Source organism: Pituophis catenifer, unplaced genomic scaffold (assembly GCF_029215685.1).
Source record: "Pituophis catenifer annectens isolate HBS135680 unplaced genomic scaffold, rPitCat1.0.hap2 SCAF_8, whole genome shotgun sequence".
NCBI classification, from domain to species: Eukaryota; Metazoa; Chordata; class Lepidosauria; order Squamata; family Colubridae; genus Pituophis; species Pituophis catenifer.
In genome coordinates this window covers 59,815,863-59,843,533 of record NW_027256888.1, presented here as the reverse complement: position 1 = coordinate 59,843,533, position 27,671 = coordinate 59,815,863, and the positions used below count along the sequence as shown (strand labels likewise).

Below are 27,671 nucleotides of genomic sequence, written 5' to 3'. Positions count from 1 at the left end.
TTATTTGGTAGACTTTATGTATATGGTGGCCCTTGAGAATTTTCACACCTTGATCAAGCAAAGTTATGTATTATATTTCCATTAATTTTATCAGAACAGAGGTAAGCTCTTGCTGAATTTCTATAATGGATTTAAAAGGACTTTACTTTGGATGAATGCCCCTTCTGAACAGATTTGCTCAGTTATTTTACTTTTGTATGTTTTTCATTTCAGGAAGTGAACTTTGCATGATATGACTTTGTTTGTGTTTAGAAAATCTTAACACTTCCAGAAAGCAAAATACGGATTTTATTGATCTTCACTGACTACCAATGAATTAGTAATATACAAAGGAGAAAATTTCCCAAAAATGTTAAATCATAGAAGATATACTTCTACAAGCAAATGAAAAATAACTTTGTTACATAAACTTGTTCATTAGGATACTAGCCATAATTGCCTCCTAAAATATCTATATTATAATTACAGCCACTCTGCTTAAACAAAAATCTACAGTTAGCATATGGACAGTCTTTATGTGGACAATGGTTAATATTCAAACAAAACATTGCACAACATTTAAATAATGGCATAATTAATGGTAGAAAGTCACGTTTTTAAGTAATGTTGCCAACTGACAAATAACAATATAAAAGCAACAAATAACAAAACTGTATACTATGGGATGATACACGATTAGACTCGATTAAGAAAAAGACACCACTTCAGCATGAGATAGCTTTATATTTGCTATTGAGTAAACCAGAGTTTTGGGCTGAAAGTAGAATGAGAAGTTTGTTATCTGCACTGAAATGGAAGTATTTTACTTACTGGGAGACCAAGGGGCCCTCTGTCACCCTTGTGACCTGCTTCACCCTTCAATCCTTTAAGACCATTTAACCCTGGTTCACCCTAAATATAAAAGTATAAATGCTATTTTGTGAAGATGCTGACAGGGATACTCAAGCTGGGACAGAAGAGAGCCAGTGAAGGATATGAATATAAATCCAGTTTTTTTTTAACACAAGTGGTTATGTTTATCAAAATAGATCATCTTGCTGCTAGATCATAACATTTTTTTCTTACGGCAATAGTCATGACTCCTATTAAAGTAGGTGGCATGAAACTATCTACATAAACTTGCATGTTTGAATCATACATCTTGGAATGTTTCTGAATAATTTGGATATGGTTTTACTGTTATTTTGCTTATGGCAAATGTATTCCAAACCCATTCATAATCTTGCAGGCTTTCAACAAAATTAATGAAGCCAGAAAAAACGTGAATGTGATTTGATCAATCAGAATCACAAAGTATTTTTTTCTACATTGCCTTAACTGGCTTTTTCTTCAGATAGCAAACTAAAATATGCATTATTTCATGAAAATATATTCCAAACCTTTAAGCATGGCTATTATCAGTTAAACAGAGGAAGACTGTGATACATTGGCTTATCCTTTCTAATGACCACAATATAACAGTTACCCCAAAAGTAATTAAATGCTTACTGATAACCAAAGTTATTAAAATTTCAAGTTTCTGAAATTCTCTGATAAGGGAACTCTTTTGCTCTGAAAAAAAAATAATCTAGGTATTTCTAATTGAATCAATATTTATAATTTAAAAAAACCATGATAATTACCAGTGAATCTACCCATTTTACAAAGAATTGATATGTAAAAATAATTCACTACCTCTGCTAAATAGAATTCCATGACATTTCTAAAGAGCAACCATGTGTACATTTATTTTTGTTTAATTTATAGCCTTTCACCATAGAATTTTATGGTTTCCAGATTCTAAAAAAAGTAGCATATAATTTATCTTTTCTTTTTTTAGTGTGTGTGTATGTGTATGTACATTTGTATAGTCTCCCTTTATTTCTTTATCAGCAAAATATAAATTTATTTATATATATGCTACTAAAGCTATAAAAGCAACAACTATTTGGAAATTCCTAGAAAGATATGAATGATTTCATTAAAGAGGAAGAAGGGAACTTAGAACCGATGTGAATAAACCGTGGCATAGTTAATTCTTTTTAAAATAAAGTATAAATTTTTAAATAAAAAGTTATAGTAATTACAAAGTTGCATTCTCAAAAAAAAGACTGAAATATGAAATAAATGCAAATAGCATTAAAGTGTATTAGGGTTTAAATTATTCTTTTTGAAGTGGCTAAATGTGTTTGCATGAACAATGTGTTTGCATGCACATTTAATTCCCATATATTTTATATAATATTTTGAACTGCAATGGTGGATTTTTGACTGGTATTGTTAGGAACATGGATTTTCAAATACAAAGATATGGGCAAAATAATTCAAAAGGACATATTAAGTTAAGAGAAAAATGAGCTTGATTAGAAGACTGAAAGACTATAGTAAAGAATAAAATATTTTTTTAAAAAAACTTCTTAAGTACATAAACACTCGTCCTCTGTTTTCCTAAACTTTTCTGTAAGGTAGCTTCAAATGTCATAGTTTGAAATTATCACCAGACAACTAAATATTAATACTGGCTCTCCATAATTAACATTATAGAAAGCTAATTTAGGTTACATTGATGTGGAACAGACACAGGAAATTGCCATAAATCCTTATATATGTTTTGACATTTTATTTTAAGCAGCTGCTTAAAGGTTTACGAATATTTTTAAAAATTCACAGAAAAATGAGACAAGGACAAAATTTTAAGTGCATGCCTCAACATGATTAATGAGAATGACAGCATAACAAATTGGAAAAATGTTTTTAGTTGTGGACTAAATTCTTTACCTTTGGCCCTGGGAGTCCATGAGGTCCCTAAAAATAAATAAAAAATAACAATTTAAAGGATGCACTTCTCTATTATTTCCATATATTTATATTGGAGGGGCTCTCTATGTGTATGCATGTGGATGTGTCCATGTGTGCAACTTATGAAGGGATGGCTGAACAAAACTGCATTAAGTAATAACTCTTAATTATTTAATAAAAGCCAAGCCAAGTCTAACTAATTAAAAACCTCTATCAATTTTCAGCTCCAAAATGTTTTCTAAAGATTTTGAAAATATGTGAAAAATAATTATCAGAAGCAGAATCAATAGGAACTTGCTGCTTACATTTATATAAAAGTTATTTTGCATCTTTGCAAAATTACTCCTTTCATATATCTGTCTATATTACATTTCATTAAAAAAAAACATTTGACACCACTTTTTTTTTCTTTTCCCCCAATCTCTTCTACTACTAGGAGCGCCTGCAAATATTAGTTATTTGTTATTTGAACATCTAGGTTTTCAAGGACAGGAAATGCTGATGGATTGCTTTAATTCATGAACTACACAATAGATAAATGGCTAAAAATGCTTACCATAGGTCCTGGTGGACCATGTGGACCAGGGGAACCTGGAGGTCCTATGATCTGTGTAAAATATATGCATGTATATATTTAGAAAATAAGTTTATCATTTCAACAGACAGGGGCTCATTGATCTGCTGGGACCATGCAATTAGCTGTAATGCTTTGGATGTGCTAGCTATGCAATCCTTTGTTAGAGCATGTTATGGTTGTTTTTTATTTCACCTTTCCTAAAGCCCAGGGCAGTTTGTAAATTAAAATGAAAATCATTAAGCAAAACCTATGTCCCTTCCACCACAATCATGAAGCGAATTGCCCATGGTCATTAAGGAAGACTTCATGTGACCATGATTTCTCATTTTTACTTCACCTTTCTCCATTGATTCTGACTTGGCTGTGAAGCCCATAAATGCCAATCATGTTGTTTTTAATGTTTTGATCTGTTTAGTTTCATAGTTTTAATATGATATTATGTTGTTTTAATTTCTGACTGGGAGCTACTTGGAGCTGGTTAAAAAACAGGTGGCTGTTTAAATGTTTTAAATAAATAATCAATAATAAATAAATCATGTGTTGTAGGATTATGCTGTGGTTGTAAATGCCTGCTGATTATGAAGCAGCCAAATCTCGATCACAGAACAGTGGGAATGCTGCAATGATCATAAATGAAAAAAATGGCTTTTTCATAACTTGGTCATAACTTCCAATGGTCACTAAACAGGGCAGTCATTAAGCAAAAACTACCTGTAGTTAGAAAACCAAAAGACTATATTTACAGCAACACTGAAAGAATATAGCAAGACTCACAGAAGGACCTTGAGGTCCCGGTAATCCAACATCTCCTTTTTCTCCTTTCATTCCATTGGATCCCTAAAAAAAAGTTATGGAATTATCATACATACTGTCATCTTATCAACTGATGAATTTTTCTGCAGTAAAACATGACTTATGTTACACTTTACTATTTAATATTTAAGACATAATTTGTCTTATACTTTTATCTAGCCTCATACTCCATGGCATAGGATCTAGATATCTTCGAGACCGCCTGCTGCTACCGACGGCCTCCCATCGACCTGTGCGCTCCCACAGAGAGGGCCTCCTCGGGATGCCATCAGCCAAACAGTGTAGGCTGGTGACCCCCAGGGGGAGGGCCTTCTCTCTGGGGGCACCTACTGTCTGGAACCAGCTGCCCCCAGAGATAAGGAGAGTCCAAGACCTCGGTGCCTTCCGCTGTGCCCTTAAAACTTTCTTTTTTTAGAAGCCGGGCTGGCCTAACACTTTTTAAAATGTTTTTAATTGGTTTGTCATTGCTTTTAATTATGAGGCCAAATATATATATATATATATCTTTTTAATTGTATTTTAATGTTTGTAGTTTATGTTTTTACTTTGGCTGTACACTGCCCTGAGTCCTCAGGGAGAAGGGCGGTATATAAATTCGATATAAAATAAAAATAAATAAAAAATAAATACTCCATGCAGATAAATTCAGTCCAAAGCCATTGGTGACACAGGAGCCTTGGTGGCGCAGCAGACTAAAGTGCTGTTAAGTAGCACTTAGCTGCCAGCTGCCTGCAATTACTGCAAGTTCAAATCTCACCAGGCTCAAGGTTGACTCAGCCTTCCATCGTTCCGAGGTAGGTAAAATGAGGACCTGGATTGTGGGGGCAATAAGATGACTTTGTATAAAAAAGAACACCGCTTAGGGGCCCCAGAAAGCCCTACTTAGCAGGTATATACAAAAAGTATTAAGGCTATTGCTTAACGCATTGTAAACTGCCCTGAGTCTCCGGAGAAGGGCGGCATATAAATTGAACCAATAAATAAATAAATAAATAAATTGAAAGATCATTAGGCTGGCTGAATCTATGCTAGGTACCGGCTTCAGTTATTTCAAGATGTCGGGTGGAACTCAAGTGATGTAATCAGAAACATTTTTTTAGGTGTCCTACAGGATTTGATATTTTGAAAATTAGTTACAACTATCCTCAGTATGTCCAACTTTGATTATGTCTGGCACATCTACAATAGTCAGATTTGTGATTAGGCTGACCTTTATATTTTGATGTTCAAAGCAATTCCAATATTCAGAACATGCTGTTTAATGTAGGACCTTTGTCAACAAAGGCATTAGGTTGGGAAAATGATTCTACAGTGACCAATTATGCCTGTCCAGAGCCTTAGACTAGGTCCCTCCATACCCTTTGGAGATAGCAGGAACTGAATGTTGATGCAATCCTTGTATTCTATTCTGCTGTAGTATTGCAAGCTAACTTGTGGAAACTTTAAACACACATATTATGTTAAAGAAGTTTAGTTACAAGAACAATATTATCAGATTTATTCAAAAAAAAATTTTGGTTTGAATTGAGTTTAACATTGAATTGTAGGAGATGACCAAGCTGACCAAGGGAGGGCTCAAGCGTGTCATCAGTTTTGAATCCTTTCATACTCACAAGAGATATAAATCCATCCTAGCTTGAATTCTATTGACTCTTATCTACTGCCAATTTGTTTTCACCATTAGTAGTTCAGATTCTTATAAAGAGTGTTAGCATGCAATACATCAATATTCATTTAAACCTCAATTGCTGATTTCCTGCGCTTGATATGAACTTTAAATGTATGAAATGTATCATCACCCTTGTGAGAGCAGTGCACTTGGGAAGAATAATAAGTGCCCCAACAAACCAGCAGGATTTTCAGTTCTTTATCTCCTCAATGGGATTCTATATATAGCTGCTTTCATTTTACATATACAGTAAGCGTCTAAAGATGCCTGATAATATGGAAATGTTTTCACAGGAATGCTATCTCCTGTAATGCAGGAGATCTCTACAGGCTATTAATAATGCACTATAAGTAAGAAGGGAGAGAGGGAGAGAGAGAGAGAGAGAGAGAGGAGGGAGGGAAATAATTTTATATACTCTGTTATACAGTATATACTGCTTTATCTTATAAACAGTTCACCTCCCACTAAGTTTAATTAACATATTTATTTGCAATTTTGCTAGTTAGCTTTGTCACATCTTGGAATTAAAACATAATTAATTGATTTACCATCCAAGTAGTTGATTTAAATGTTTCCAAAGGAAGATAAATCAAGAATGATTTATTATTTCTATACCATTCTGATTTTTATTTACACATATACAAACACATGCATGTTCAGGGTATTTATATGTTCAGTGCATTTACACTGCCCATACACTTGGAATTCCTTCCACAAAAAATTACTATTTCTTCTCTTCTTTCAAAGCTTTCTTCAAAGCTGACATTTCTTTGATTCCACTAATCTGAAATTAATTAAAACTACCATTCTTTTCTCCCCCTGTCTTCCTTTGTTGTCCTTCCTTTATGTAAATCTTTTTGCATAGTACCAAGTAACATGTTATAAAATAAAAACAATATGATTGTCTTTGAGAAAAAGATACTGAAGCAGTAGTGAGAAATGATGCTATCAAATATAATTTTAAACAAACTTACTGGCAAACCTGGAAGTCCAATACCTCCTTTTTCTCCTGGTATTCCAGCATCACCCAGATCACCTTTTGAACCTTTGAACCCCTGGAATGGCATATTTATGACAATGAACTGTGCATTATACTAACAATGTAAATCAATTTAACTGTATTAACTTCAGAAGTAGAAAATGTAATTACATTAATAACTGACAGTATTTTTTATTTTTCAAAGATAGTGAAAAATGTTCTGCACAAAATATTTCCTTCCTCCTCTCTTCCTCCCTCCCTCTCTTCCTTTATAGAATAGAATAGAATAGAATTTTTTTATTGGCCAAGTGTAATTGGACACACAAGGAATTTGTTTTGGTGCATATGCTCTCAATGTACATAAAAGAAAAAATATGTTCATCAAGAATCATAAGGTACAACACTTAATGATAGTCATAGGGTATAAATAAGCAATCAGGAAACAATATCAATATAAGGATATTAAGGATACAAGCAACAAAGTTACGGTCATACAGTCATAAATGGAAGGAGATGGGTGGTGGGAATGGTGAGAAGATTAATAGTAGTGCAGACTTAGTAAATAGTTTGACAATGTTGAGGGAATTATTTGTTTAGCAGAGTGATAGCGTTCGGGAAAAAACTGTTCTTGTGTCTAGTTGTTCTGATGTGCATTGCTCTATAGCGTCATTTTGAGGGTAGGTGTTGAAACAGTTTATGTCCAGGATGTGAGGGGTCTTTTTGACTCGTGCAGTATACAGGTCCTCAATGGAAGGCAGATTAGTAGCAATTATATTCAGTTTTTACTGAACCATTATCATATGATATTCCTTTATCAATAGTAATATCAGAAAGATGTTCAAATACCTGCTCCCCATCAGCACCAGGTACTCCTGGTGATCCAGATTCACCCTGCAAAATAAAATCCAACTCCAACTCAATTCCACGGTGGTATTATTATCTGGAATATAATGTAATTTAATACTAAATAAAGTCTGCTTGATCAATGTGCTTTCTCCTTCCTGTTTCTTCCTACAAGGAAGAAATCAAAGGCACCTACTTCAACTTTTGAACTAACCAATGTTTGTCATTTAGATTGAATTAGAAATTCTGATTCACTTCCAAAATATGCTTTATTGAAACAAGGAAGAATAATAATAATAAAAACCCATCGGTGGTTCTTGATGTGGTTCAACAAAGTTTCTCTATCTAATGCTTCACAAAATACCAGGAATAAATGGACAGGTCTATAATCTTTGGGATACCATGAAATTCTTTCATAAATAGTATTCCCATGAATAATTGACTATATAATCTTGCTTTACAAATGCTTGGTATTTAAATTATTTTAATGCACTTCAAGAATAGCATAAGAAAATTAAATGATCATTCAAATTTGTTGTTCAAACTTAGCTGTTATGCAAAAATTGGTTATTGTTGAACTAAATATTTTTTTTAAATCATCCTAGTGTCTTGTAAGATCTTCAAAGCACACAGTGGTACAGACGTCACATGTCATTATTAATTATACCAAATACATAATGTACTGATAAGCACACAAATACAATTGATATGCTCACCTTTGATCCTTTCAATCCTTGGGGTCCAGGTGGGCCTGGAGGACCCTAAATATAAAATTAATTCCCTTTATTGCAGTATACACTACCCATATATTCATCAAACTTTTCTCTGAAACATATTCTAATATGTTATGCAAAATAAACATCACAACAAGAAAACTGCATTAAACTAAGAAGGACTAACAACAGCAATGACAATTGATGACCATATACAGATAGACAGACAAAATGTGTTAAATATCAGAATGACTGTATTAAACAGTAGTGATGAAATCTGACTCTAACAAACTAAACAGTTTTTGGTACACAAAGACAGATATGCAATCTGATTGTAGAATAATAGCCAATTTACTTGATTGCTAGATAGGTATGGCCACTTAAAAGGCTGCCTATTCCCAGTTAAAGACTAGCCATCCTGTAATATATACTACTTAACATAATGCTTGCAGGAAGAATTAAATAGAATTAATTTTAAAGGCTTCCAGGATTTTGTTTGTTAAATTCCTTTTTGGATTATATCAGAAGAATAGGAAAAGCTGATGCTTAGCAAGATTTTAAAAATGTACATTAATTTTCATTTACAACCTTGCCAAAGAGATCAAGACAAGGTAAAGATGGGGTTAAGTCTGATATAGTCTATATTACGGTATCTAAGAATTATTAAGAATTTATCAGTTCTATAGATTAAATAAGCAGCTGACATGATCAAAGGACCAAAAAAGAAAAAAAAAATAGTGGTGGGGTTAGGATATGTATGACAAATCATGCCTGGCTCAGATTAAAACAGCCTTTTTCAACCTTTTGCCCTAGAGGAACCCTTGAAATAATATTCAGGTTTCAGATTACCCCTCCATAAAAATCACAAAAAATATGAAACCTATACAATGTTTTACAACATGTACAACACTAGCAAAGCAACAGGCCAGCAGCTGAATCCCGGCACATAAAAATTCCAATCACTGTGAGCACTAGAATTACATGGCATGCAATGTTAAAAAAATATTTATCTTTTTCTCAATCATGATCTCTTGCAGACCTTTTGTGGAGCTTAGGGATTCATAGAATCCCAGTTGAAAAGACTATAATTTCATTTCAAAAATGACTGACTCCCTAGGACCAGAAAATTATCCAGAAAGTACTGAGAAAGAAAAACTACAAGACTATTGTCCTCTTCTCTGCATACTTCTAATTAGTAAATTTGTGTAATTGTAAATCCTGTAAATAAATCTTGAATAAAACAAATCCGTATGGAATTCCATTAGAAAAGGTTTGGTTATTTGACTGCCATATAGCAGGATAAAATATGGCTGTTAATAGTAGGATCATAACTACTTTCTGAAATATAACTGCAAAATGAATTGCCCAGTCTTTACAGAGTTTTAATAGCATCTATTCAAAAAGTTTTTTTTTATTTTTTTTTATTTTTAAAACGTCACACATCTCAATTTCCTGCCAAGAGCTGGAATGAGTGGCATTGCCAGGGAGCTAAACTTTCCAAAATAGGAAAGACAAGACAAAGATCTAGCTTGTTTTTTTATGGAGGCCTGATTGCAACAATTCACATATTTGGGGCAAAGTTGGGGCATGCAGACATTATGATGCTGCCAATCACTGCTCTACATGATTTTAGTCAGAAATCGTCTCTATTGTGCTATGTGGTAAGCACTAAAGACCAGAAGACTAAGAATTGCTCTTGACACATTATGCCACACAATCTAATGTAAGTATACAGTAAATCAATAATACAAGCTGTCATTTAGCTTTTTTTTTTCTTTCAATACTAATTTAGCATTTTATGCTGAGTGCTATACAGCAATGAAATAATAAAGAAAAATCTATTTATATAAAAACTTTGATCTATAATAAATAAAATAAAGCCAAAGTTTCATTGAAATACTACTAATACCCAATTATCCTACATGAATTATAAAAGCCAAAACCCACTTAAATGTTATCATTATCATCATAATAACAATAACCTGCATTTATTTTGTACAACTCTAGGTGTTGTAGATAATACTCCCACTTTCTATTTCATTAAAACTCTTTAAGGGGAGTTGGGCTGAGAGAAACCGAAAATCGTCCAAATGAGTTTCATACCTAAGAATGACTATAATTCATGATTTTCCAGTTTTCTAGTTCAGCACCTTAGTTAGTATACTAAAATGGCTCTATATTTCGTGGAAATATCATTGTTTATCTATATTTAGCTGACTTTGATGTTAACTTGTTTTACCTGTAAGTTAATGAAAGTAGAAGAAAACCAATACGAAAGTACAAAAGTTGAGGCTCGGGGATGTTTTCAATTAGTTACTTGAAATTTCTGTTAATATTATTTTACACATTTTTAAATAATACAAATATTCTCTTTTAGTCATTATTGATTCTGAATAGAAAAGGAACATTTCTAATGGACAGTGGTTGCATTGAAATTTCAAGTGACTCTGTTCCAAAAGTACTTATTATGGCAATTAAATTCATATCAATTGTACTGAATGAAATAAATACAATTTTGAAGCAAGCATGTGCTGTATCTTCTAACACAACCAGTATGATTTTTTTTAAAAAACAATTAATTCAGAAAAGTAAGTTATAGGAAAAATCAATCCCTTTTTAAGTTATTGCATTTTAAAATTGCCACTGAAAATTGCACTAATGCCTGGTTTAAATAAACATGGTTAAACAGATCTTACAATGCTAATGAAAACTTGAATCCCTACTTTTTTTGCTGAAATGGCCATACTGCTACTATTAATTACCACAAGTACTAAAACTAGCTTTCCACAATGCATCCACTGATACACCTGATGTAGAAAATAGAGGCGGTGTTAATGCACAATTAATATCTGATGGACAAAAAGACATTTATAAATCAGAATGTAAGTGTAAACATGCAACACCACACAAGAAAACAGCTACAAAATACGTCATGCAATAGGAATTACCGTGACAGTTAAGGTGGTAATCCTCTGTTGGCAAAATATATTAGCAGAAAATAATGTTACCAGATGTTCAGTTTGAAACAGAATACTTTGCTTGTTTAAGAACAGATTTCACAGAATTGAGAAAAGTTTGAGAGAAGCATCTGACTAGCTCCCCAAAAATAAAAGATTGTCTAAGTACCACTCTTACATTTTTACATCTAAGTATCTACATGTAACGATCCATGTATTTATTGAAGTATTTACTATGAATTACTTTGTTTGCTTTCAAAAAGAAAAAGTACTGTCAATTTCCTATTATATTATAATAATTTTAAGATCAATTTTTGTAAACTCACAAATAATGGTCTTGAAGGAATGCATCTGTGGGATTATAAATCATTAAAGGTAAAAGGTAAAGGTTCCCCTCGCACATAAGAGCCAGTGCTGTCCGAAGATGTCTCCGTGGTCATGTGGCCGGCATGACTCAATACCAAAGGCGCATGAAACGCTGTTACTTTCCCACCAAAGGTGGTCCCTATTTTTCTACTTGCATTATTATGTGCTTTCAAACTGCTAGGTTGGCAGAAGCTGGGGCAAGTAACAGGAGCTCACCCCATTATTACGCGGCATAAATCATTAGGTAACTATAATTATTTATATTTAATTATGTGTGACTTAAACTGGATGAAATTAATTTATATGAATAAACTGTACAGTGCTGAAATATATAAAATAATAATGATCTCAATAGAGCAAGATCAAATAAAATACAAATAAATACAAGAATTATGAACAAAATTTAACTAAAAAGAAATATTTCTTAATATTTGACCACGACATATGTTTTTCAAATAAAATAACTTGTGTGACTTCCAAAAGATGTGCAGAACTGGTTTTAGCATTTAGTAAAAATTTTAATTTACTTTAAATTTAAAGTAGATTAAATGCTTAGATTTAATCATTGATAATTTTGTCTAAACAATTAACATGAATAAAAAGTTATTTCCCTTATATAGATAGATTACATTAATTCCTACATTTTGGATGAAAATCCTATTTATAGTTATATACCGTGTTTCCCCGAAAATAGGACCCTGTCTATATTTTTTTGAACCCTGAAATAAGCGCTTGGCCTTATTGCCATGCGCTCAAAAGCCCGATTGGGCTTATTATCAGAGGATGTCTTATTTTGGGGAAACAGGGTATTTTTTCACCAATAAAAGGATTTATTTTTGAAATGTTTACTTTTTCAGTATTTTGAAGGTTATTGGAGAATCCAGTAAGGATATTGTTTTTAAATGTTTATTCCTTCAGTATTTTGATTGCTGCTTATACATTTATCTCATATTTTGTATGTAGACATTAAACACTTACTACTTTTCAATGATGAAAGTTTTCTATTCCGTAAAGATTATGGAATGTAGATTTCATGCAACAAAATCTTGCTGTAACTTATAACCTTCATCTTCAGAAAGGAAAGTTAGTGATTGATCTCTATAGTGAGTCTTTTGTTTACTGTGCTAAGCAACAACCACAGGCATCAAAATTAAATTCTATATAGCTTGAAAAGTTCTTTGAAAAAGTCCTTGAGAAGGGATATGGCTGAATCTTATATTGGCAAAAGCAACTAAGTTTGCAAACATATATCTATATAATGAGACAGTTTTCTGAGTAGATAGATATATGACTAAATTGTAAGAATCATTGTTATTCCATATACAAAATCCCTTGAGTGATACCTAGATTAAAAAGCTTCATTTCATGAAGAATCTTTGATTATTCTGAAGGACTAGTAACGGGACTGGACACTTATATATGGATTATTCTAATCATTTCTCATATTTAGTGTCTGTATTTTCTACAAATATTACATCTTAGCTGACTCTCAAGTCTTCATATAAGCAAATAAGTCACTGTTATAAAATAAACTCCAGTGAATTCAGTTACATCAAATTGACTTTAAAAAGGAAGACAACTTTGGACATAAATTAATAGCAATATATTTTCAGAAAAGATTTACAAGATATGTAATTTACACAAGACTTTCCTGTCCATTACCTAACTATGGGTAAAGGTAACAATAAGCAGCCAGAATAAAATTCTTTACAACTAATTGTCCCACGTAGTCATTTATCCTATATTAAAATAACTTCATTTGAAATATACATTTTTTGTGAACTATTTTGGTTTTTTCCCCCCCAACTTCCCAGTCTAGTTTATAGCTCTAGGATTTCTTGGTTGTTTCCCATCTAAATACTAACCAAATCTGACCCTATTTAACTTTTCCCAAACCAATATACGGTTAATTAGCTGCTGCTCCCTGTTAAGGCATTTTGAATGAACTCAGTACAAATATTTAATATTGAAATATATTTTAACATCTTATTAACCATAAATTGTAAGCAAAGATCTGGAGATGCAAAAGCAATAATTTATTTAATGCTATCATGGAAGAATGCTAACAATTAAGATTCCATATCAGGCTTCCCTAATTTGGTACCTTCCCAAAAACTGGAACTAGAACTCCCAGCCAATATAGCTAGAAGCAATGCTACTTAGAAAATGTACATGTTGATGTACATTCAAGGAACAACAAATTAGGGATAATTTGTTCCAGATAATCATTGCACCTGGCGTTTTCTAAAAATATATGAAACTGTCTTTTACCCATTAAATAACACTATTTTACGATCAACTTATTTTCAAGTTCTGTTATGGTGGAATTAAAACAGGGATCATATACATGAAAATTTTAAGCTTTATTACTCAGTTATACTGGTAATCTATGAACAACGGTACCTTATATTTATTGTGTACTGATCACAAACCTGTAATGCTTCATGGATATTTCCACTGAAGTCAATGATTTCTGTGGCACCTTGGTCACCTTTTTCTCCAGGTGGACCCTATAAAAAAAGCACTGGAAATGTACAAACAGGTCGCATTTGTCACAAGCCCACATTACAAATTGTGTTAATGAATGCAATAAAAACAATTTCATTTTCCTAGGCTCATTTTGCAAGTAAAACTAATTACAGTACATATCGTTCCACTAGTATTTGTGAACATTAAAATATTCCTAATACCACCTATTTCCTAAGTTAAGGAAGTTAAGGAAAGGCTCACAGAGATTGGGGGAATTTTTTTTTTTGTCCCAGCAGAGATTGGATCTTTGCACAATATGTTCAAACACATTTTTTGATAACTGATTTCATTTTTGTTGGTTGTCTATCCAAAACAGTAGAAGTTATCAGCTACTTCAATGTCTTTATTGTCAGCTCTAAATATGGTTGCTGTATCTGTTGTCATTGGCTTAGTCTGATCTATATTTACAGTGACTTTCTTTGTAATTTGTATTGTATACTTTGAATGCATTATGCAATTACCTACTGTAGCTTTCTTGAGGAATCTATAATGCTGGGAAAGGTGAAATGAGGGAAAAAGGGGATCACCAGTAACAACGTGGGTGGTCTCAACTGCTGTGTATTTTCACAGCTACAATATAGTGTCATTAGCAAGGCGCAGATTATTGATATTTATTGGATTATTCGCACTTGCTAAACCTAATCCCAATTATATCAATATTACTTTTTCAAACTCTAGAATGCAACTCCAGTTACATCTATTCAGCATTTCTTTTTTTCTTGTTTTTTGAGAGAGAGAAATCTCCAATCCATTTTATAGTCTGTGAGTTAGTTTCATGCGACTTAGTTTCATTTATCAGTTATTTAATGCACAAGGTTGTAGATGTGTAAATTGTAGTAGGTGCTATGTTTGAAAACATACACAAAATCATTTAGAGTCAGACAACATTCATTTAAAAAATTATTAATAATAGTAGACAACTATTTGTGAGAATCAGTATATCTATGTGCTATATGTTAATGAATGATTGATTACATATTGTGTGAAAAAGGATTGCCTATTCGAGGATGAACATTAATACTTCAGTGCCATTAGAAGGCATTTTATAGCTACTCACTTTTTTCAATACATTATTGAAGTGGATCTTATCATTCTAGATAATTTCTCGTGTTTCTCCATGTTAGCAGATGACTGAACTTCAACTCTCAGAACTCCCCAGCCAGCATTGTATAAAGCAAAGTATAAAGGCTGAGGAATTCTGAGAATTGAAATCCACACATCTGCTAACATTGAGGAACACTGATATAGATTATACAATCAAACCTGAAAATAATGATTGTGTCCCTTTGCCTCAAGGGAGCCATTTTATATACTATCAATTAAGGAACATATTTCAGGTCACTTACCCTTGGTCCCATTGCTCCCAAATCACCGTTATTTCCTGGATCACCCTAGGGGGAAAAATAATAAGCATCAATATTTTAAGTTTGCTGTTGCAGTAGAAAACTAAAGTCACCAAAACCTTCCAATTTCTCTACATAATTTTGAAGGGGTGCCACAATTATCTTCATTCTTTACAAGATGAAAGCACTGAGAGAAGGCTGCAGAAGGAATATGTCCCTGCAACAGCTTAATCAATAAAGAATGCAAAGTAATAATTTAGTAACTGCTTTGCTCCAGGGAATAACCAAAAGGCCTCTCACTCCCTCATTCCTTTTAAACAAAACAGGGGAATAGCCTCCCCTGTTTTCAATAAATTTTGAATACATTTGATCATTATGCAATAATTACAAGAGATTGTTATGAGGAGATAACTGTCTTGTTATCAACATGGCATCTTTCTTGCCTATAAATTTTCAATGAAGCTCTGAAGATGGCATGACTGTAATATTATGGGTAGCTGTTTTCTTCAAGAGCTACGATGATGGTTGCAGAGCAGATATTTTATAACCGGGGATGAATGAGAGAGAAAGAAATAGCTTTTTCTGAGCTACAAATATTTTCCTTTATAAATATGATGAGTTGAACAACAGGAACCCAAAAGTAATACATCAATAGCTGTGTATCAGTCTGGAGCACTGGATGGCATAACTGCAGAGCTCTGTTGTAAACTCTGTACTGTTGAACAGTTTTAAATTACTTGATGTGAGATTAGAAAATGCAATTAACAAATAGTACATGAAACAAAGATAGTTGGAGATAAGAAACATCTTAGAGGTTTAACATCATGGTTCAGAAAAATCTGCTGGAAAAATCAGCAACATGAATCCTAACAGGGACAAATGTAAAGTTTGCACTTGGGTAGGAATAACCAAAGTCTTGGGTGCATGACAAGATGGACAATGCTGGACAGCAGCACTTGCCAAAAGGATCCAGGTGCCTACAGCATCAAAGATGAACAGGAACCAACAGTGTGTAATGGCAGCAGAAGAGAAAGCAAATTCAATTATAGGTGCATCAAGAAAGAATTGTGTTTAAGATCTAGGAAATGGTGTATTCTATTTCTCTCTGTTCTGCATTGGTCAATCCATATTCATAATACCACAGTTTAGGAAAGACATTGATAAATTGAAATGTGTTCAGAGTACACCAATCCAAATCATAAGCAATCTGGAAGGAAAAGCCAATGACAATGTTGGAAGTGTTTGTAGAAGAGAAAATTATAGGAAAATATGATAGCTCTCTTCAAATGTCTAAAATACTGGAATGTAGAAACAAAGCAGAATTCTTCAGATTTTCCAAAAGTTAACATTTTTATTTATTTATCAAATGTTGAAGCTGCCCATCTACCTCACAAAGGAGTTTTAGGTGGTGTACAAATAAAATGTTTTTAATGGAACATTAGGGGAATAATAGTAATTACTATATATCACTAGAAAAGTCTAAGTGGAGAAATGGTATACTCTGCTTCAGAGTTGTTAAAACAAAGGCTTTATGGTTATCAGTCAAGGATATGATTCTAAACCTCCTCCTTCCATACGGAATACTTGAGAGAAGAAAAATTGAAAATGCAGAAATAAATAGATCTAATGATATTGTGTTCTGTCCTGAGAATCGAGACAGAAGGAATATTCACTGGGCTGACAAGCACAGGAATAAGTAGGTGATTGTGTTCATTGGGACACACTAGAAATAATTTTATTTCCAGCAGCAGGTAAAGAAATCATTTCCCCCAGCTTTGAAATGGGGAACAAATTTCAAATAACTTCAGCCAAATTATGTGTTAGTGTTTTAAATAAATAATAGTACAACAAATTAATTAATAAAGTGTAATAGCAAAATTATTTCAGTATTTTGCATTTGCACAGACACTCCTATCTGCAAAGGCACTGACTTCAATAGACATAAAAGATGAAGAAATAAATTACCCTGCTATAGGATGCAATAAAAAAAATATGAAAGAGTACTGTAAAGTAGCCAAAGCTTTTCAGAATCTTAACTCTTTGTCCAGCACAAATGTTAATCAAAATTGACTGGGCTGGACAGACCATAATCTTATACACCATGGAATTTCTTCTTATACTTTATGTTGAGGATAAAACTTCCCTCTGCATAGTAGACAACGGACCAGACAGCAAAGAGATACATTGCTGGTTAAACACACAGATACTCTATTCAACCTTCTTGGAAGATCAGGACTTACAGATGGTCTCTCCACCTTCACCTGTTCCTGTACTACGTCCTCCTCTACCTCTTTGTTCTGGATTTCTGGCATTTCATTAGTAGCTTCAGTCTGAGTTTCAATGATAACCTCATTCTCAGTCCCCAATTTATTCCACCCTACATGCTCCATAAACTTTGCATTCGCACTGTTAACTACCGTTGTTGTTCCTTTTGGCCAAAATCTGTAGGACCTGTGGTTTGAATTATAGCCAACAAATATTAATTGTTGTGCCCTACTCTGGCCCTTATGTCTTAACTGTGATGGAATATGTACCCAAGCAGGTGACCCGAATGTGTGAATGTAACTCAAATCCGGCTTCTTTCCATGCCATACAGTATGGGGAATTTTCTTAGTGGTTGTATTTACGACATTGTTCAAGAGTGTATTTGCACACATTATGGCTTCTCCTCATACTGGCCGGTAAACCTGCATCAGCTAACATTGAAACCGTCTATCTAGACCCGTGCCAGTCTGGCTTCAGGCCTGGGTACAGTACGGAAACGGCATTGGTCGCGTTGGTTGATGATCTCTGGAGGGCTCGGGACAGGGGTTGCTCCTCTGTTCTGATCCTATTAGATCTCTCAGCGGCTTTTGATACCATCGACCTTGGTATCATGCTGCATTGGCTGGAGGGATTAGGGGTGGGAAGCAGTGTGGTTCTCCTCCTATCTCTCCGGCCGGTCGCAGTCTGTGTTGGCAGGGGGGCAGAGGTCGACCTCGAGGCGCCTTGTTTGTGGGGTACCACAAGGGTCGGTCCTCTCGCCACTCCTGTTCAACATTTATGTGAAGCCGCTGGGTGAGATCATCCGTGGATTTGGGGTGCGATGCCATCTGTACGCTGATGACACTCAGTTGTACATCTCCACCCCAAACCACCCCAATGATGCCCTTGAAGTGATGTCCCAGTGTCTGGAGGCCGTGCGGGTCTGGATGGGGAGGAACAGGCTTCGACTCAACCCTTCCACGACCGAGTGCTATGGATGCCGGCATCCCAATATAGCCAGCTGGTGCCATCGCTGGCTATTGGGGGCGAGTCATTGACCCCCACAGAGGGGGCTCGCAACTTGGGCGTCCTCCTGGACACACGGCTGTCTTTAGAAGAGCATATGACGGCCGTGGCCAGGGGGGCTTTTTATCAGGTTCGCCTGATACGCCAGTTGTGCCCCTTTCTGAGTCGGGATTCCTTATGCACAGTCACTCATGCTCTCGTCACTTCTCGCCTGGACTATGCTAACGCTCTCTACATGGGGCTCCCGTTGAGGAGCACCCGGAGGCTCCAACTGGTCCAGAATGCGGCCGTGCGGGTGATCACGGGAGCGACATGGCGCTTCCATATAACACCTCTCCTGCGTGAGCTGCACTGGCTCCCGGTGGACTTCCGAGTGTGCTTCAAGGTGTTGGTTCTCACCTTTAAAGCGCTCCATGGCTTAGGGCCAGAGTATTTACGAGACCGCCTGCTGCTACCGATAACCTCCCACCGGCCAATACGCTCTCACAGAGAGGGCCTCCTCAGGGTGCCATCGGTCAAGCAATGTCAGCTGGCGGCCCCCAGGGGGAGGGCCTTCTCTGTGGGAGCACCCACCCTCTGGAACGAGCTACCTCCCGGAATACGGCTGATTCCGGATCTCCGCACTTTCTGTAAGGCCCTGAAGATGTTTTTATTTCAGCAAGCCGGCCTGGCCTGAATAGGTTTTAGGGGTTTTTAATTGTATTGCTAGGGGTTTTTAATTGGGGCGGCCGTTTAATTTAATTTATTTTAATTATTTTAACTTTTATATTGCATGTTATTTTAATTCTCGGCTGTTCACCGCCCTGAGTCCCTTCGGGGAGAAGGGTGGGATATAAATTTAATAAATAAATAAAATAAATAAATAAATAAATAAATAAATAAATTGTTCTCATCATTGCTTGTAAAGTTTGTCCTCTCCTTTCAACATATGAGTTACGTTGTGGTCTATATGGAGATGAACATCTATGTTTTATACCAGCATTGTCCAACATTGATTTAAATCTTGTGTTTACAAACTTGGTACCGTTATCAGTTACAATGGTAACTATTTTTTGCTTTGTTTTTCTCTCGACAAACTTGATCCACTGAACAAAATACCGAAATGTATCTGTCTTATTCTTCAATAGATAGCAAAAACCATACCTGGAGTAATGGTCAACTTGGAATTTACAGCCAAAATGTTGGCTTCAAGTTTCTTCAGTCAGAACAAAGCAAGAGTTAAGGTCTCCATAAAAGGAAATCATCTAAACTACTTCCAAGAGAACAATGAAGCTCACAATCATATGAGGAAAATTTGGTTTCTGCTGAAAGTTTTTCTTAACTGTGTTATTAAACAATGGTTGTTGTGTTTCATCAATATCATAAATAAAAGAAACATTTTATTCATTGCAACAATACAGAATACACTATAATATGATAAATGCATAATAAAAAACATTTGTAACAATAACATTTTATATTGTAATTATGCTTACATGCCTATTAATTATTATTTAAATGAGTACTTTTCCATTGAATGAATATTTTTTGTCAATGTATTATCTTCTAACAATATATTGGAAATATCTGAACAAGAAATATCCTTCATATTGAATTTTATGGCAAGTGCTGCAGCTAGAGTATCAGCATTCAATCTCGATTTCTCACTTTTCCAAAAATCATTAGCAATTGAAAAAAAAACCCTTTCAACTGCTGCATTAGTTCCAGGGCAGCACAATTTAAATTATTAAATAGATAATGAATTAATAAAACATGAATTATTGTGCTCACCTATGTATGATTGAATATTCACTGAGAAAGAAGTGAGTCTAATGCATGCATGTGTGCTGAGTTGTGTTTCGGTAAGAAATAAACAAAGCCACTTGCACGTGGTGCACTCTTGCACAGGGCGCCCTCACTCAAAACAATTCTCCTGTGCGGAGCGCATGTGTCTCATAATCACGTCTTGCCGCACTGTACCAAGCCTTGACGAATTGTCATGTCAAATAGAAATACGTCACATCACACGCAACAGATCGGATTGGCATCGATCGAATATGGAGATTTACAGATTAGTCTTCAAATATCAAAAAGGAGGACATGTAGAGGGACACTTTTCGAGAGAGAACAGAACTTACAAAAGAAGGACTGTCCTTGCTAAAGGAGGACGATTGGTCACCTTACTGTCAAGAAAGTTGCAACCATCAGTTTGAAAGAACAAGGCCAATTCAGAAAATTGTTCATTGTAATAACATAACTCTAGAGTCACCAGATATACAAATTTCTAGACAAAACTGAATTTCCATGCTTATGATGAAATTGACTTTTGCAATGCATTATCTATGGAGATAAATTCAAAAATTACCTCAAAATTTTACTAATTGACTATATATAATGGTTAAAAATAAGGATTTTGCATCTCTTTTAGAAAAATGCCAATAGCCAGTTATTTCCAAGCACAATGGAAACCTTCCCACATTTGAAATTCAAATAATCAGAGAAAGCTGTTCTTTATCTAACGGTACCAGAAGCATCTTTTTGGGGAACAGAAACCTGGCTTCCTGAAAGAAATTGCCTCAGAATTATCAGAAATTGCCTCAGGTCAAAAAAGATTCAGTTACAGTATTCCATACTTCTTACATTTTCATTTTTCATTCAGAGCATGCTCTGCCTCTAACTGCTAGCCTTAATGTCTAATGTCAAATAGTATGTAATGTCTTATTTAATTTTAGTGTGAACCTAAATACTGCACTAAAATGTGGTACTAATCAATGAACTGGAAAAAAAGAGATGACCTTATATAGAAAGAACAGAAAGGAGGGAATTAACTGGGGAATGAAAACTTTCACTAAGAAAAGTTAAGGGCTATATACACTTCATCTTTTCCGTTACTGAAAATATTGTACTACTTTTTAAATTGATAATATTTGAACACTCTACTGAAAGAAACAGATAACAATGTGTGCTTACCATACATAACACCCCATCCACATATAGAATTCACACATGCAAAAATGGCAGTAAAGAAATAACTGTGTTGGTTTAGTGTATTTAACCAATAAAACCAGATGTTGCTAATAACTGACCTTTGACCCTTTAGGGCCTCTAGTTCCAGATTCACCTGACCTTCCCTGCATGTTGGAACACATACAAAATGGAGTCGAGAAAGAAAAAGTAAAGAGAAATATGAAGAATTAGTTTTGTCTACAGGAAGTAAATATGTAGTAGAAACTATGCATATTAAAACAGTTGCTATTATAAAGTTACATTATAGACACAAATGTATATATAAGAAAGTTAAGTAATCATGCATGTTATAATGATTTAACACAAGAAGATTAGTAGAAGAAAATCTAAATGTGTTTTGTACATGTTCCAGGAAATATAATTTCCTCAACTCCCTGAAAAACATCCTATCATTTCTAAGTGAAAATGTCAGTTATACAATTTGTAAGATGAAAATATTTGTTTGATTCAATCATTTTCCTTCCTACAGTGCCTTAGAAATGAGAATTCACTTCTGGCAACTTCCAGACCAATAATTTAATGCTCTTTCTTATCACTAAATTATATTCTTAAACAAAAGTGGCTTTCTTCCAGATCATGCAAAAAAATTAATAAAAATATCAATAGAATTTCTGAATGTAATTGAATCAACTTACATACAGAGATATACGCAATTATAGAAACAAATGTCACAAATAATAGAAATCAAATAAAAAGACACTGTGAAGTATTTTGTAAAATGTTTAGCTATGCTGCATGAAATCATATTTGTTAAGTCTCCATTTTCTGATCCTATTCCCTTTAAAATTAAAATAGTCCCTAAATCTGATTTTCTTGGTAAAACACTGGGGAGAATTCATTGAAGCACACAGAATTTGACACCTAGTCAAAAGCATTTGGCTTGATGGGGTCAAAGGGAACAAATGCTGAAAACAGCATTGTGTTGATACAATGCAACCTCTGTTCCTTGTGTTCACAGGTTGCGACATCATATTCATGTACAAAAGGAGAGGAAATTGTATCATTCTGATGAAAGGGGCAAATCCTGCAGAAACCCCTGTACCTATTACATCCCTGCACCTTGCCTTTACTTTGGCTAATCTTAACAACAATAACAACAACAACAAAGCACCTAGACAGGGTTGGATCTGTTTAGTAGATAGATAGGAGATCACCATTAATTCCAAATCTATTAGATGAATTAGGAATTGGAAAATCATCCTGGAAGAAAGTAATGACAGACCACTTCCATATTGTTGTCAAGAAGATTGCATGGAAGTCTCCATGCAGTCTCTAGAAGATGAGTACAATTCAACAGATTCTTTTTTCACTACAGTTTTGTTCTTAAAATAATGCCAAAACATCTTGTTTACTTTTATTTATTTAAAATATTTATATAGCCACCCATTTTATTACCAACTCTTAGGTCTTATCTATGATACAGTATATGATCATTTCATATAAGCAGGATATTATTAAGCACAATTAATAATAGCATTATTAATAATAGCACAATTAGCATTCAATTGCTAATGAAAATCTAGAGAATCAATTGAGTTGCACTGCAAAGTCTGAATTTAAAGGTCCTTCCTTCCTTCCTTCCTTCCTTCCTTCCTTCCTTCCTTCCTTCCTTCCTTCCTTCCTTCCTTCCTTCCTTCCTTCCTTCCTTCCTTCCTTCTCTGTCTTAGACACAATTACGAACCATATAGAATTTTGAAAAATCTACTTTAAAATCTACTTAAAGTGGCCTCTATGGCCACTCTACCCATATAGTTAGAAATCAGAATTTTATTATACTTTTATTGTTTTTGTTATGCCTAAAGCACTTTAATCGCCATTAACTATGATTATATAAGTAATATTGGCATAGTGGCAGTTTTTGATTATTAATGTGAAACTTCTCCATTTGTTTAATTAATTTTGACTGGACTATGCAGTAAAAGTGAACGACATGCTTTTAAATCACTTGGAATACATATTTAATCACAATGAAATCGATATTTCTGGTTCTGTTTAACGTCCCGAAACAAAGGATGTCTTTAAAGAAAATGCTAAACACAGAGTTCTCAAAGGCACATTAAATATTTCAAAGTGAAACCAAACTGACCTTTGGCCCTGGAACTCCAGGCTCACCTCGTTCACCTTTCCCAGGAGGTCCTATTTCTCCTCTTTCACCCTGTTAAAAATCATAGCAGATACACACAGAAGCATCACAGAACATCAGTAACTTTTGATATTGATGAGAGTTGCTGTTGAAACATCAAAGAGAAGTAATATCAAAGAGTATGTCAAAATGGCAATTGATCCATACATACATTAGTACCAAACCTTTCCGAGAGGGAAGTGTAAATAGATTACAATATCATTGTATATGCTTTTTTCCCCCTTTTGATTTGCCCAAAGTAAATAATACCTGAACATGTGGATAAAATAGGAATAATTACAGGTGGGAACAAGAGGCAAAACAGAGAATGTTTCCCATATTTAATTGTCCATTTATTGGTATCAGTTTTAGGTGTTGATGGCTCAAATTGGTTTCACAGAATAAAAGCAACTTTAGGCAATGCTGACCTTCTTTTTAAAAAGAGTGAGATGAAGTCTCAGCTGTACGATTAAGAACATATATAAAATAATCACAGTTGCATCATTTCCTATAGAGTTGATAGCAGTTTAATTTAATTAATTTATTTTACACACATTACACATTTGTAATGGATGAGTTGTGATCTCAGTCTGATAAACTTTCCCTTTAGTAAGACTTTAATGGCTGTGGAGGGAAATGCCTATTCTAACAATTAGGCTCCAACTGATCTGATGTAAAGCAAATTGTGTGTAATAAGGAAAAAATGTAAATCATACCTTTGTCCCTGGCAATCCTGGCAATCCAGGTTCTCCCTGTGGACCTAGGAAACCTGGTTCACCCTTTTAATAAATGAGCATATTAAAACTTTGTTAATTTAACTGTGAATAATTATAGAAAACATGAATTTTCTTGCAATTATGTTTTCCCTAGTCACGTTTCTAGCTGTAACCCAATAGCTACAGACAGCTACAATTAATCACATTTGATTTCCATCAGCAAGGAATTCTTCAAGAAAACCCCCACCTAAGTTAAGAAAAGCAAGTGAACCACAAGCTTTTATAGAACAAGACTTTATGAAATGAAAACCTGTTATACACAAACACACATACACACGTGTGTGTGTGTGTGTGTATGTATATGTACACTGCTCAAAAAAAGGGAATACAAGCAGAAGACATCCAAGATCTGAATGAATGAAATAGCCTTATTAAATACTTCGTTCGTTACATGCAGTAGTTTTGTGTTCCCTTTAGTTGTTTGAGCAGTGTATAAACTACTGTTTGCAAAGAACAAAGTATTTAATAAGGCTATTTCATTCATTCAGATCTCGGATGTCTTCTGCTTGTGTTCCCTTTATTTTTTTGAGCAGTATATATGTATGTGTGTGTGTGTGTGTGTGTGTGTGTGTGTGTATGGTTGGTTAGTGTATATATTTGGTTGGTTAGTGTGTGTGTGTGTGTATGTATATATACATACATATATGTATATTTATATACACATACATATATATATGTATATATATATACACATACATACATACACACATACATATATATATTTGGTTAGTATGCAAGTCTTGGCGTATTCGGGTCTTTTCCCGTGTAAGATTGAAAGCATCTTGGCGATGTTTCGACGAGGTCCCACTCGTCGTCTTCAGGCTGGTGTCCTGTAATTTCTTTTCTTAATTCAAATTGCCCTTCTCTTGTTTTTGTCAATTGTTTTGATTAGTTCATTCAAGAATTCCCACTTAGAGAGGAGACTAAACCAAAGTAGAAGTTTAGGAGTTCCAGCTCTCTTCCCATCCCTGTTACTCGCTTACCATTTTCTCTTCCCATTGTCTATCCTTTATCTTATTTTTACTACTGTCATAATCCCAATACACTTTTTGTAGCTTTTAGGTTTCCTTGCATCCCTAAAATCTTTTCTGCTTATCCTGATTTACTTCTACAGATATTAGTACTGTCTGGTGCATGTCCTCATCAGACCTGTTGAATTAATTAGTGCACTAGTTTTATTTTCTTAATGTAAATACCAGGCAATTAGGAATTTCATTTGCCTATAGCATATCTGATAAATCAAAATAAACAATCATTACCACGTATATTTTAAGAAGAGTTCCCTTTTAATTAAAATAAATGTTTGGTAATATACTGTATGTAATCATTGGCATTACTAAGAAAAGAGATTTCATCATTTATATTAGACTACATAATGAAAAAATAAACCTGTCCTCTTGCTGTTCACAGCATTGCATAAATAAAATTAGTATGAAAACCATTTCCTCTACATGACTACAATGACAGTTCTTCAACAGCTAGAAATAAAAAACTGTATTCAGACATGGTATACAGGCATATCCCTGAAAAAGATAAACTGCAAAAAAAAAAAAAAAAGAACAAAAGGGATAAGAGAAGAAATAATTATGGTATACACTGCAAATTATGTATAAAACTGTGAATGGTTTTCAAATGTATCCTTGTAATGCTTTTTTAATCATTAATGGAAGCAACAATCATTCTTATGGAAGGAATAATGAAGCCTTCAGCAATTTATTTGCTGAATAAATGAGTACTCAAAGTACTTAATCTACCATAAAGTCAACTCAGTGGTTACTTTGTTCTCTAATCTGTTTAATCATGATTTCAAGGACCAGAAATAAAAATGGATTGTGATCAAAACTACTTTGTACTGTGAGCCTTTGAAAATGTCTTCAGTTTCAGAATACCATGGGCCAGTCGATACCTTAGAAACATACTATGCACACTCAAAATACCAGTACATCAAAAATCATGTTCCATTTTCATTCATTCTCCATATTCATTCTCAACTACTGTTGCAGTCCATACTCATTGCCAACTTTCCATAGAATACTTTTTATGTTTATGTAAACTTATAATACATGCAAATATACATATCTCTTCATTCCTTATTTTATTGAAAACTGTTTTTTTTAACCAAAAGTACAATCCAAGCTATCAATATCCTTCTTCAGGTTACTATGATAAATTTTTAAAAATCCTCAACTTCTTATCAAATGGACTAGAGTAATATGGTTATCTAATATTAATCTAGAAACGATCCCTAAGAACAGGTCCTCTGAATGGTTTATGGTTAACCATCCACTATCACACAAAAAGAGCTGCATCAGAACGCTATATGGAAGACTGAGAACCCAGTGTGGTTCCCCAAAACCTAAACAACTGGAGAAAAGGTACCTACATGAACAATTCAAACATAATGGGTATCCACAAGCATTTATTACAAGATGCCTGTGCAAAAAGCAAAGGAGAGAAAAGAAAAAAGAAGGTAAAAGACCAACTCCTGTATATAGCCCACCCTGCCATACATCAAAAATATTTTGGAAGCAGTAGAACACAGCTTTCGATATCTGCAAGTAAGCATCACACACTGCCCAGAGTAAGAGAACAAATTATGCATTGTAAAGATTGTTTGGAAGTGGGAGATACTTCCAATGTAATCTACTGGATACCCTGCATGAATATTGGCACATATTACTGCCATATTTTTATTCCTTTACACCAGTGGAGTCCTATATAGCAAATTCCCGAATATATTAGGAATCCTTGTCCAAATATGTTGTTGTTGTTGTGTGATTGTTGTACCTGTCCATAGTCTTATGAATGGAATACTATCAAATACTGTAAACTGAAAGTGTGTATTTAATATTTTGTAATTTGTGAATGATGTCTAAGGAAAATTAGTTCTCTTTTACAATAGTATTGATTCAATCAGGGGTTTTTTCCTG

The 27,671-nt window shown here is 34.2% G+C and overlaps 1 protein-coding gene across 1 annotated transcript in view; it reads right to left on the bottom strand.

Moving 5' to 3' along the window:
- The window catches only part of COL25A1 (collagen type XXV alpha 1 chain), a 293,688-nt gene that overhangs the window by 18,990 nt on the left and 247,027 nt on the right, over nt 1-27,671 (bottom strand). The window contains exons 19-30 of the mRNA XM_070949158.1: nt 24,682-24,744; nt 23,930-23,998; nt 21,903-21,947; nt 15,571-15,615; nt 14,128-14,205; nt 11,321-11,344; nt 8,376-8,420; nt 7,663-7,707; nt 6,812-6,892; nt 4,130-4,192; nt 3,335-3,385; nt 2,758-2,784 (exon numbers count right to left, since the gene is read on the bottom strand). Coding sequence (XP_070805259.1) covers nt 2,758-2,784; nt 3,335-3,385; nt 4,130-4,192; nt 6,812-6,892; nt 7,663-7,707; nt 8,376-8,420; nt 11,321-11,344; nt 14,128-14,205; nt 15,571-15,615; nt 21,903-21,947; nt 23,930-23,998; nt 24,682-24,744 — 636 coding nt within the window. The remainder of the gene's footprint in view (nt 1-2,757; nt 2,785-3,334; nt 3,386-4,129; nt 4,193-6,811; nt 6,893-7,662; nt 7,708-8,375; nt 8,421-11,320; nt 11,345-14,127; nt 14,206-15,570; nt 15,616-21,902; nt 21,948-23,929; nt 23,999-24,681; nt 24,745-27,671) is intronic.